At 34.5% G+C, this 13,153-nt stretch overlaps 1 protein-coding gene across 1 annotated transcript in view; it reads right to left on the reverse strand.

Moving 5' to 3' along the window:
• TBC1D8B (TBC1 domain family member 8B) overlaps positions 1-13,153 on the reverse strand; it is a 53,979-nt gene that overhangs the window by 23,123 nt on the left and 17,703 nt on the right. Inside the window, exons 5-10 of the mRNA XM_008697233.2 lie at positions 12,631-12,871; positions 9,748-9,955; positions 8,732-8,899; positions 2,243-2,392; positions 1,554-1,704; positions 885-1,099 (exon numbers count right to left, since the gene is read on the reverse strand). Coding sequence (XP_008695455.2) covers positions 885-1,099; positions 1,554-1,704; positions 2,243-2,392; positions 8,732-8,899; positions 9,748-9,955; positions 12,631-12,871 — 1,133 coding nt within the window. The remainder of the gene's footprint in view (positions 1-884; positions 1,100-1,553; positions 1,705-2,242; positions 2,393-8,731; positions 8,900-9,747; positions 9,956-12,630; positions 12,872-13,153) is intronic.

A 13,153-nucleotide genomic window follows, 5' to 3' on the forward strand; every position in this document is an offset into this window, starting at 1 on the left:
GGAGAGGAAGAAGCAGGCTCATGGCGGAGGAGCCTGACGTGGAGCTCGATCCCATAACGCTGGGATCACGCCCTGAGCCGAAGGCAGACGCTTAACCGCTGTGCCACCCAGGCGCCCCTAAGCTGTATGAGACTATTTGTGTTAGCTGTCTAGCATCCCTAATTAATACAGTGTGCTCCTAAAGGATTTTTTCCAATGATTCCCCCACTACCTACAAAATAAAATTCAAACTCCTGACCTATCCCAATATACCTTACTGATTTTTTTCTCTATCTACTTCCCTTCATTCACCCCACATTTCTACTAAACAAAACCTGGGTCTGTATATATTCCATGTTTATCTCCCTGTGTTTTGTTACACTGATCCCTTTACCTAGAACATTCTTTCATTCCATCTCCATACATCCAAAATTCACCAATTATCAAGACCTACAAATGCTACCTCTTCCATGAAGCATTTTCTGATTCCTCCAGATGAAAATAATTTATCCCTATTATAAATCTTATAGAACTTTAAATTTCTCTAGTAATTTGCCCCACTTGTTTTTTATTTGCCAATGAATATGTTTTAATACTTATTCGTCTGTATACTTTGAAGGGCACGACTTGTATGATTCATCTTTATATAGTCTTAAGCACCTAGCACAGTATCTTTTACAGAGCAAGAATTCAATAAATATTTGTTAAATGTAAAAGAAAAATGAAGTAGTATCAATTCTCTTAAGTATTCCCACTACCATCCTACTTAGATTGAAAATACCTCCCTATCAATCTCAGCCCAACCTCTGTCCTTCTTATGACAATTTTCAAATTAATGGAGCTTTATCTAATGTGATTTTACCATTTGGAACATGCACACAGATGGGCTCATAAAGAAGTCATACCTGGCAGTATCCAATTTTGGGATTTCTGTATGCATAAGCAGTGAGTACCCGTCTCAGAGCAGATATGCCAGTGTCACTCTGAAAGGCTGGATGTTCAGGCAGGGAGCGACGCAAATCACGTTCAATTTCTTCAGTAGCCAAGTTGCAGGTCCCTAAGGACTGCTCAACCACTTCAGCATAATAGCCAGGATTAGCAGCCATGTCATTAACAGCACCTGTACAGATGATTGCATTAACATACAAAAGAAGAATGTAATAAACCTACTATTTGCATATATACATAAAGAATTGGATTACTTTAAATTTAGCTTTATACTCAAGTAATGTCCCAGTACAAACAAAAGAAGAGGCTTCACTAGAATCAATAACATTAGGATACCAATTTTAGCCAATAGAATTTTCATGAACTGTGTTTTCCCCTTAACTTTCCTTTGACACTAGAGATAGAGATACCCCCAATTAGCCATATCTTGCCTAATAAACTAATTTGCTCAGACAACAGATGTGTGGATATACAGGTAAATACACGGAACTACCTTATTCTCTTTGACTAATCTGAATGCATGATAAATAAGACTTTGTTCTAGCCATCTTTGTAATTATTTTTACTTAGTGCATAACTTCTAGAAGGGGCATAGCTAATGTCTGTTAATAAAGTGAACGTAATACCTGAAAAAAGCATCCAGAGCTCTCCTCTTAAGGTCTCTGGAATCCCTCTTACAACCAGATCTCGAGTCTTTTTGGTCCGAAACATGCTAACACCACGCCCACATTCTGCAAATAGGATGTTCCATGACTGTTCCTTCATCTTTTCCTTCAACTGTAACAAAAAATCAACCAAGTAAACATGGTAAAAAATTAACTTCTTTCAAATAATTTTAAAACTCTCTTCACTGTGAAACAATACCTATGGAAACAAGAACACAGGAAGTCAAAATCAGTATTTACAGAGGGGCCAAACACTAGAGCACTTATCACAAATCTTTCGAATCCATGTGAGCATAACAGCTTTAATTTACTATTTTAATTCTTATCTAAACTCATATAAAAATGGGAAAAGCATTACACTTCAGAGGTAAAGCTTTGAACCATCATTCTCCCCTAATCACCTTGATTTTAGGATTGCTGACAATCTATGCAAATAAAACTCAACGTTCAATTTTCATTGTTAATCTTAATTCTTGATAACAGCCCTTTTGTGTAATGGAATGAAATAAGTCACACAATATTTTCTGTGGGAAAACCTTTTTAAGCACCAAAAGAAGAGTTTTTGGTTGTGATACCTTCTAGTCTGCTCTAAGATTTTTATTTTTGATTAACTGTTTCAGTCCATAGATTTAAATATTTTGTTTTCCTACCATTTTGGAATTAAGAGTCTCCAAATTCTGAGGGTGAAATACTGTCATTAAGGCTTCGGTGTTCACAGTTTTACTGCATTCTCTCTGACATGTCAAAGACTGTACCTCAGTATTATCACATGGGTCTGTAGAATCAGAACTAATAGGAACCTGAAAAAGAAAAAATGTAATCGTCCCAAATGTATGCTTAGAAGTTTCTGCAAGAAAATGCTAATGCTTTAACTGTCATTTATAAACCACAATCAAGCTATATAATAAATATTAAAGCAATGTCTCAGAGAGACATTGTTTTTCTATCAAAATGAGAGATGTCAACAAATCAACTTCTGGAACAGCATACTTAGGACTTCAGTGAACCCACTCCCCTACAGAAACAACAAAATACTGGCAAAAGATTTAAAAAGTATAGTTCAGAACACTGGAAATTTACCAAAGGCACAGAATGAATTGAAAAGCATGGATACAAGTGAAACTAACGAACCTCAGTAGGAACACTGGATTCTGTGAAGTTTTGACTTAAGGCTATTCCCATTACCCCTCCCTCCCAACCTCAGAGGTCTGGTAGCCATGAAAGCCTGCATTAACACAGCCAATGGATCTTTTGGCGCTTCACTAAAATCCCCATCCCCAAAACACAATCAGTAGTATTTTGACCAAACTAACAGCTCCCTAGAAAATCTCCATTCCCAAGGCGTTGTTATCATTTGATTTGACTCAGAGCTCAGGTCTGGGAAAAAAGCCCCATCCCCAGGGCATTACAGAAAACCATCTGCTGATAACATCACAGCCGCCTAAGGCTATGATTTCAGTTTGGGGCCAAAAAGAGCCTGGCTAAAAATCTAAAAGATCTGGATAACCAGATAAACACAGGGAACTTTGAAAGATTCTAACATTCTTGGGGATCCAGAAGTATGTATGCATGTACAGGGGTGTGAAACTGCCCAGGAAAGAAAGGAGACAGTGGAAGGCCCCAGTCTCTCAATTCTGGCTGACTTTGGAGATAAGCAATGAATCCTAAGGCTGATCATAAGCTGCCTGAAGTTTGAGGTATACCGTCACATAAAGATTCCCTTGGTAAAAAGTAGAAAACTTAATGGTTCAAGGCATTTAAGGAGCTCTTCTGACCCATCAGTGGCTGACCACCAATTTATACTGACTCATGGGGGTAATCTAAGAAAGCCAGGTTTAAAAATGAAAGCAAGAACTATTAAAAAAAAAAAAAAGCAACCAATAGAAAATGGCTTTGAGAGAGCCCAGTTCCTGGATTTTGTAAACTAAGAATGTAAAGTAGCTATTGTAAATATATTAAAAGGATGAAAGGAAATTATGTTTAAAAAAAAAAAATAAAAGACCAAGTTAAAAAGTAGGCAAAAGATCTGAATAGAGACCTCGCCAAAGATATAAAGTTGACAAATAATCATACAAAAATCCTTAATATTATATCATTGAGGAATTGCAAATTAAAAAAACTATGAGATACTACTGGCTATTAAAAATGGTTAAAATCCAAAACACTGACAATAACAAGTATTTGCTGCTGAGGATATGGAAGAATTCTCATTGCTGGCGGAAATGCAAAATGGTACAGCCACTTTGGAAGATGGTTTGGCAGTTTCTTACAAAGCAAAACAGACTTACTATATGATTCAGGAATTGTGCTCCTAGGTATATACCCAAATAGTTGAAAATGTATGTCTACACAAAAATCCGCATGTGAATATTTATAGCAGCTTTATTCATAGTTGCCAAAAAATTGAAGGCAAATAAGGTGTCAAGAGATGAATGGATAAACACTGTGGTATACTCAGATAATGAAATATTTTCCAGCAATAAAAAATGAACTATCAACAAAACAAACAGAAATAGAAAATTTGAACTTACTAATAACATGTAAGGACATTGAATCTGTAATCCAAAACCTCCCACCAGAGAAAAACCCTGGACCAGATGGCTTCATGGGTGAATTCTACCAAACATTTAAAGAAGAATTAATGCCAATCCTTCTCAAATTCTTCCAAAAAATTGAAGGGGATAGGAACACTCCCAAACTAATTTTACAAGGCCAGCATGCCCCTGATACTAAAGCCAAATAAGAACACTAGAAGAAATTACAAGTCAAAATCCCAAAGAATACTGATGCAAAAATTCTCAACAACATACTAGCAGATCAAATTTAACAACACATTATAAGGATCATACACCACGATCAAGTGGGACTTATCCCTGGGAGGCCAAGATGGTTTAACACATATAAATCAATAAATGTCATATACCATATGAATAGAATAAAGGATAAAAATCTTCTGATCATACCCATAGATGCAGAAAAAACATCTGACAAAATTCAATATCCTTTCATGATAAAAACTCTCAACAACTTGAGTATAGAAGAAACATACCTCAATATAATAAAGGTGAGCCCACAGCTAACATCATACTCCAAGGTAAAAGGTTGAAAGCTTTTTTTTTTTTTTTTTTTGGAAAGCTTTTCCTCTGAGACCAGGAACAAGATAAGGCTGCCTACCCTCACCACTTCCATTCAACATAGTACTACAAGTCCTAGCTAGAGCTGTCAGTCAAGATAAAGAAATAAAATACATCCAAACAGGAAAGGAAGAAGTCAAATTGTCTCTGCTGATAAAATGGTTTTGTATACAGAAAACCCTGAAGACTCTACCAAAAACTACTAGAACTGATAAATGAATTCAGTAAAGTTGCAGAACACAAAATCAATGTACAGAAATCTGCTTCATTCCTATACGCTAACAATGAAGCAGCAGAAAGTGAAATTAACAATCCCATTTACAATAGCAACAAAAATAATAAAGTAGGAATAAACTTAACGAAAGAGGTGAAAGACCTATACTCTGAAAACTATAAAACACTGGTGAAAGAAATTCAAGACAACATAAAAAAATAGAAAGATATTTCATGCTCATGGGTTGGAAGAACAAATATTGTTAAAATGTCTTTATTACCCAAAGCAATCTACACATTTAATTCAATCCCTATCAAAATTCCAACAGCATTTTTCACAGAACTAGAACAAACAATCCTAAAATGCACATGGAACCACAAAAGACTTCAAATAGCCAAAGCAATCTTGAAAAGGAAAAAACAAAACTGGAGGTATCATGATTCTAGATTCCAAGTTATATTACAAACTGGTAGTAATTAAAACAGCATGGTACTGGTATAGACATACAGATCAACGGAACAGAACAGAAAACCCAGAAATAAACCCACAATCGTATGGTCAATTAATCTTTGATAAAGGAGGAATGAATATTCAATGAGAAAAAGTCTTTTCAACAAATGGTGTTGGGAAAACTGGACGGCCAGATGCAAAAGAATAAAACTGGACTACTTTCTTACACCATACACAAAAATTAACTTAAAATGGATTAAAGATCTAAATGTGAGACCTGAAACTATAAAAAAAACCACTGAAGAGTGCGTAGGCAGTAATATCTCTCACATCAGCTGTAGCAACATTTCTGTAGATATGTCTCTAAGGCAAGGGAAACAAAAGCAAAAATAAACTATTGGGACTGCATCAAAATAAAGTTTCTGCACAGTGAAGGAAACAATAAAAAAAACTAAAAGGCAGCCTACTGAATGCAGAAGATATTTGCAAATGACATATCTGACTAAGGGTTAGTATCCAAAATATATAAAGAACTGAAACAACTCAATACCCACAAAACAAATAATCCAACTTAAAAATGGACAGAAGACATAAACAGACATTTCTCCAAAGAAGATATCCAGATAGCTGACACGTGAAAAGATGTTCAACATCACTCATCATCAGGGAAATGCAAATCCAAACTACAATGAGATCACCTACACATATCAGAATGGCTAAAATCAACACAGACACAGGTGTTGGCGAGGACGTGCAGGGAAAAGGAGCCCTCTTGCACTGTTGGTGGGAATACAAACTGGTGCAGCCACTCTGGAAAACAGTATGGAGGTTCCTCAAAAAGTTAAAAATAGAACTATCCTAACCATGAGTGACTATGGACCCCAGAAACAAACTGAGGGTTTCAGAGGGGAGGGCGTAACAGGGCGATGGGTATTACGGAGGGCACGTGATGTGATGAGCACTGGGTTTTATATGTAACTAAAGAATCATTGAACACTACATCAAAAACTAATGATGTACTACACAGTGGCTAACTGAACATAATAAAAAAAAAGAAAATGTGGTCTATCTACACAACAGGACAGTAGAAATGACCCAAGCACTGATATGTGCTACAACATGGACGAACACAGAAAACATTGCACTACATGAAGGGAGCCAGTCATGAAAGGCCACGCTTGTAGGATGGTATCTATATGAAAATCCAGAATAGGCCAATTCATAGTGGCAGAAAGTGTATTAGTGGTTGAATAGGGCTTGGGGAAGAAGAGATGTAGGGTGATAATGGGATTAGGGTTTCTTTTGGGAAGAGGAAAATGCCCTGGAATAAGAGAATGGTGGTAGTTGCACAACTTTGTGAACATACAAAAAAAAAAAAAAACACACTGAATTATACACTTTAAAAGGGTAAGGTTTTTGGTACATGAATTATAGCTCAATAAAAAAGACTCAAGTAACATTCCTCAAAAAAAAAATAGAACTATCCTATGATCCGGTAATCACACAAAAAATAGAAAACACTAATTCAAATGGATACGCGCTCCTCTATGTTTATTGCAGCATTGTTTACAATAGCCAAACTACAGAAGCAGACCAAGTGTCCATGGATGGTACACGGATAAAGAAGATATGGTGTGTGTGTGTGTGTGTGTGTGCGTGTGTGTGTATAATGAAAAATTATTTTGTCATTTGCAACATGGGTAGAGCTAGAGAGTATAATGAGAAGTGAAATACATCAGCCAGAGAAAGACAAATACCCTATGACCTCACTCATAATGTGGAATTTAAGGAAAAAAAATGAGCAAAGGAAAAAAGAAGAGAGAGACAAACCAAGAAACAGATTCTTAGCAATAGAGAACAAATTGATGGTTACCAGAGGGGAGGTAGGTGGTAGATGGGGCAAATAGGGAATGGGTATTAAAGAATATACTTAAAAAAAATATTTCCTAGCAAACTAGTATACTGACTGGTATTTTGTATATACCCTTACTAAAACCTCTAAAAATGGGTAACAGAAACTAGAAAACCTTAGAACACTGACATGCATCTGAAAAGATGATAAACTCATTTTGAAACAAAATCCTTTCTTTACAACGATCATACCCAACTACTAGAGGTACATGAGAATTTTGGGGGGAAAATTCCAGTTCTTCGGGTTTAAGAGACACAGATAAATTGAAGGAGAAAGAGAAGCAGAGCATTAAATCTAACACAGAGAATGAATCTGAAATGGAATAGGACAGGAAAAAAAGTGATACAAGCAAGAATATGGAAGCACTGCGAGAGAAACTACCAGGACTGATCAGGTTTTATCTGTGTCCTCAACATCAAACTAAGGAATATCCTGGGTGCACACCTGAAGATAATGAAAGATTACAAAGTTGGAGCATGAAAATTCTTGATGGTTAACATGAAGACTCTGGGTCTGGAGCTGAGATATATGTATTTTTTATTTACATGTTTTCATTGTGTTTTTCAATTATCAAAGAAAAAGCTAGTCTTATCAATACCGCATTATAATTGACTCAGCATAATATTTTTAGTCTCTACTCTAGAGAGGTAAAAGCTGCCATAATCCTATCCAAATAAAATAATATAGCCACTAAAGCCAATGTTGATTTTTTCTTTGAATTTTTAATTAAAGTACAATGGTTATAACGTGATAAGTTTTATCAATCTATTAAAACATGAGTTTCCTAGGCATTGAAAATGAAAATTAATTTGAATTGAAAGTATCTACATTTCCATAAAGGACACACTAAACATCAAAATCAGTCTCTTAACCACCCTTCACCAAGAATATTTGCCTTCTCTAATATTTTACTAGTAAATAGCTTTGCCACTATTTTGCTCTGGGCTATATTATGTAAGTAAGGCTGAGCTATTCGATACTAAATAAAAGATATTTAGACTGGTTTAAAATTGCTGTCTCTCTACAGCAGTCAGAGGACAGTCCTTTCTAAGGACTTATTAAATTCTCAAATATAGTTTGAATTATTAAAAGCCATGTTACATGAAAGTACAAGATGTGTATATCTGAGATACTGTAGATATAGTCAAGAAAGATCAAATGATAATAATTTTTAAAATATGAGTTCCTAAAAAAGGATAAAGTTCTTAATTCTCACTTCTGCTTTATAATGTAGACTTAGAGTGCTTGCTTCGGCAGCACATATACTAAAATATAATGTGACTTAGAGAAAGTAATTTCTTTGGTTTTAGTCTTTAAAAAAATATACTTAAGCATGAATAGAAAAAGTACTATGAATTCCTTCTGAAAGAATGGAGCACAAGAGACACAAACTTTTTAAAAAAAAATGATTTGATTGCTATATAATTACCTCTGTGCTAATATCGTGATACTGAGTTGAAGCTGCCCCACACCTGAGTCTGATTTTTGCCACCAGTTGCTCAAAGTCTTTAACTTCACTGAAGCGAAAAGCTGTTTTTCCTTTGATGTTAATGATGACAGATTTGCTGGAATCATTTGTCTTATCTATAGCTAAGACCTGGGGGGTGGAAACATAAATGAATCACATTCTCCCTTGTTGCTGATACTTTCAGGCAAAATATGTTTAGCTTAATCTTTTGTGGCTAAAGCTTTGGTCCATGATATGACTTACTAAGAAATAGACTTTGGGTACTATTTGTACCACTGACACAAGTAAACTCAGTGCAAGCTATTTCACTTCTCAAGAAAAAGGTTTAATTAACATGTAGCCTTAAAAAAATGACAATATAAATGTAAAAATTCAATGCTACAATGCTGACAATTTATTTCTAACTCACAGAAAAGCTATCAATTATATTCTTTTTGACTGTGTATCAAATATAATAGTCTAAGTTTTGGTATTCATGTCATAAATGTCTGAGCGATCATGCTCCACCATGAGTCATCCTGAACCCTTATCTGGTTTGTAAATTTTTAATTTTTTCTATTCTCACTTTTAATAAGAGCTATAAGGCTCTTATCCTAGTACTCTTATCCTGAAGAATAATACTGAACTTAAAAAATGATTATTCGGGCACCCTGGGTGGCTCAGTTGGTTAAGCATTCAACTCTTGATTTTGGCTCAGGTCATGTCATGATCTCGGGGCTGTGAGACTGAATCCTGCATTGAACCCAGTGTGGAGCCTGCTTGGGATTCTCTCTCTCCCTCTGTCCCTCCTCCCTCCCCTACCCCACCTACTCGTATGTGTTCTCTCTCTCTCTCTAAAAAAGAAAACGATTCTTTAAAAATTACTAAAAGGGTGGGGCATATAGAGTTTTCAATAATTTACAGATTTAAATGATATTTTATTCTGTGAATGATAGCATTTTCAAACTAAAATTGATATGTAACCAAATTTGTATTACCTCTCGTAATGGAATGATTACACAACATAGATTTCCATCCTGGCTAGCAAAGCAGATATAGTTTTCTGAGATGCACATTTTTCCATGAGTATTAAAGTGGCTGAATGGTACCCATAAGAAACATTCATGTACTTCTTTCAAAGTCTCTTCTTTGGGGAGCCTAAAAAAAGCACTGAACTGCTCACTGTGGGCTCGATTTTCCAGACCTCTGTAGAAAGGAAAAAAGAGGGCTCAAATAATGACTTCTAAAGTGCACACATGCCCATATTGATCAATTTAAATGTACTCTAAAGCAGAAAGATTAAATACTACGTGCTATGTTCTTCAACAAAGTATGTAATGGAAGAAACACACGGATTCATAACAAATTCATTTTCTTTGTTCCCTTTTCCAATTCTGTTTTATTACTAAATTACAATGCATAAAAGTTAGAGATGATGTAGGACTTTAAACCATCTGGAAGATGGTTTGCTAGAAGATTATTATTATATTATTATATATTCATAATATGCAAATATGGCTAAAACCAACATGGGCAAACAATTTTTATATGTGGTTATCAGAAAATCAAGAGTCACCCAGTTCAAACAAAATAAAAATGAAAAATAAAGAATGAAGAGAAAAATTAAAAATGAAAATTTATGGGATCAAAATTTAGACAAGAACAGTACATAAAAGATAATATTAAAATGAAGTGAAACAAACATTTAAATGAATGTTTAAAAAAATCCATACTGGAGGCAAAATAAAACAACAGTGCTTACACAGTACTGGGCACAGGATAGGTGTCAAGAAATAAAGATGACTTGTTAACTGATATATAAATATATGAATAAAAAACAATTGCTTAAAATAGTACAATTTTTCTAGAGGCAGTAAACACTTGTGTTAAGCAGCAATGCCATCTGGAGTAGTAAGTAAATTATGCAAGTTCTAACTCAAAGCCAACAAAGTTAAAACCAAATTCATCCTTCCAGCATATACTATTTGAATATGTGGCATTTCATCATGTCTTTCAAAATAATTCTGATGAACACAAAGCCACATTAATTTTACCTCACTTAAATTATAATTTGGTGGGTTATTATTATTTTAAAAGATGAGGTGTATTTATATAAATGAAAAGATGTCCATGATATATTATTTTAAGGGGGGGGAAGGAAACTGTGGAATAATACGTGATGTTTAGTCCCAATCATGTTTTTTGCTAATACTTTTTAATTAATGCATTACAAAGCCTGGAAGGATATACACCGAACTTAACTATTGCTAATGTGCTTCTATACTGTTTAAATTATAGAAGTAATACATATTTGTAAAAAGAGTAAGCCAAAGCATTAAAGATATTCAATTTTAGAAAAAAGTCATTTGGAGGCTAAGTCTAAATTAGCTATTGTTCTTTTCAACTTACTAGAAAAAAGGATTTAGATACATATGATTTTCAATAGGCTCTCTTAAAAATACACATAGACAAAAAAAAATTTCCTATATCATTTAAATACAGACTTGGTAATGAATAACTCATTGATAGATGGTTTTTTAGAGGATATTCTAAAGGAAATAAAATGGCTAAAAAGTTTATGTTTATGGTAGCCAATCAAGGAACAAACAACAAAAACAAATGCTCAACTATAATATAACATAAACTGGTTTCCTAATCCTTATAGAGTTCTATTTATCAATCATGCACACTGGGACCTATAAAAAATTCACCTTGCTGATCTATTTTCCAGAGAAGCAGACCCACTCACAAATAAGTCTACAGATTTTATGTATACAGATTTTAGAAATGATTAGAAATAGGCAAATGGAACAACTATATCCAGTTAGGGCTATGTAGTAATCACACAACCCTCTATGTCACTTGTTCTGGTCTATCCGTAAGACTGCAGCTTAGGTTCCTCTCACAGTTTCCCATACAGTCTATATACCCTCATGCTCCTTGCCAGAAACTGCACTCCCTAGCTATTTCTAGATCCTCTCTTCTCTCCCTCTCCTTTGGCATGCTTATTTCGGTCAACTGTTCTAAGTGTTGAGCAGTATGAAAGGGCTCTGGTCAGTTTCAGCAAACCAAATATAGTGGCAAATAGCTATCAGAGATACTTTTCATGCAGGCATTGATAACGATTAACATTTATCTAGTGTTTTATATTTTACAAAGTGCTTTCATACGTTATATTGTTCATTCCTCACAAGTGCTCTCTGAGGTAGAAATGATAGATGAGGATACTAAGGTCCTGAGAGATAATGACTTGTTGTCCAAGGGTTGTTGTACTCTCCTTATAAAGCCCATGCTCCACTGACTCCACTAACTCGCCCCTTCATAAAAATTTATGCTGTCTAGGGGCACTTGGGTGGCTCAGTTTGTTAACTGGCTGACTCTTGATTTCAGCTCAGGTCATGATCTCAGGGTTGTGAGATCGAGTCCCAAGTTGAGCTCCGAGCTCAGTATGGAGCCTGCCCCTCCCCCCAAATACATAAATAAAATCTTAAGAAGAATGATGTTGTCTAAAAATTATGTTTAAAAATAAACAATACATTTTACAATATCAGACCTGAAACTGTTTAGACTACTCATAGAGAAATGTAGACTAACCATGCATATAAAAATCTCTGTATTTCTAAAAGTACTCCAGGACAAATCCTACTAGGATCTCAATAAATAATTTTCAAACCTAACTTCTATTATTTCTTAGGATTAAACTTAATGGAGGGAATACTATTTGTGAAATGCATATGAATAAACTAAAAAATACCCCACACATCAATGATTAATTCCAAAGAAAAATTATCATATAACATAGAACAGTTAACTTTTAATGATAATGTTACTGTTCTTTGGTAAAACAATACTTTAAAAAGTATTAATTAAGGTTTGAATACCTCTTAGTGATTTGTAGAGGATCATCAAGGATTGGGTCATTAGCAAATGTTTCCTTATCAAAAAGTCTCTTTATAGCATAGTTTGCCAGCTGTTCCATAAGAAGGTATGTTTCATTAATATGCAAAAACATTGAAAAGTAGTGATTCTCCCCTTGGGAACACACATGAATACTCTCTGTTAGTATAACATTTGAAGACTTTTCAAGTTTTGAGACTGCATCCCAGGAGATAATGAGTTTTACTGCAAATAAGAATTATAAGCAGAAATGATTAAATTTCTCAATACTGATTAATGTTTATCAATCGGGTCTTTTAAAGCAACAGTTAGCCATTTGAAAAATGCTACGAACAACTAAAATACTTCAGACTTCAAGATTAGTTAAAATTTTGAAGCATAACATGAACACACAATAATTGGTGATTCTAGGAACAGAAATAATTTTAAAGAATTTTTTAAAAATTATTCTGATTTTATATTTAAATCTGTTACTTCACATAATTGCATAATCACTGATGTAAAAGC

The sequence above is a fragment of the Ursus maritimus genome (assembly GCF_017311325.1).
Source record: "Ursus maritimus isolate PB19 chromosome X unlocalized genomic scaffold, ASM1731132v1 scaffold_X1, whole genome shotgun sequence".
Lineage (NCBI taxonomy): Eukaryota > Metazoa > Chordata > Mammalia > Carnivora > Ursidae > Ursus > Ursus maritimus.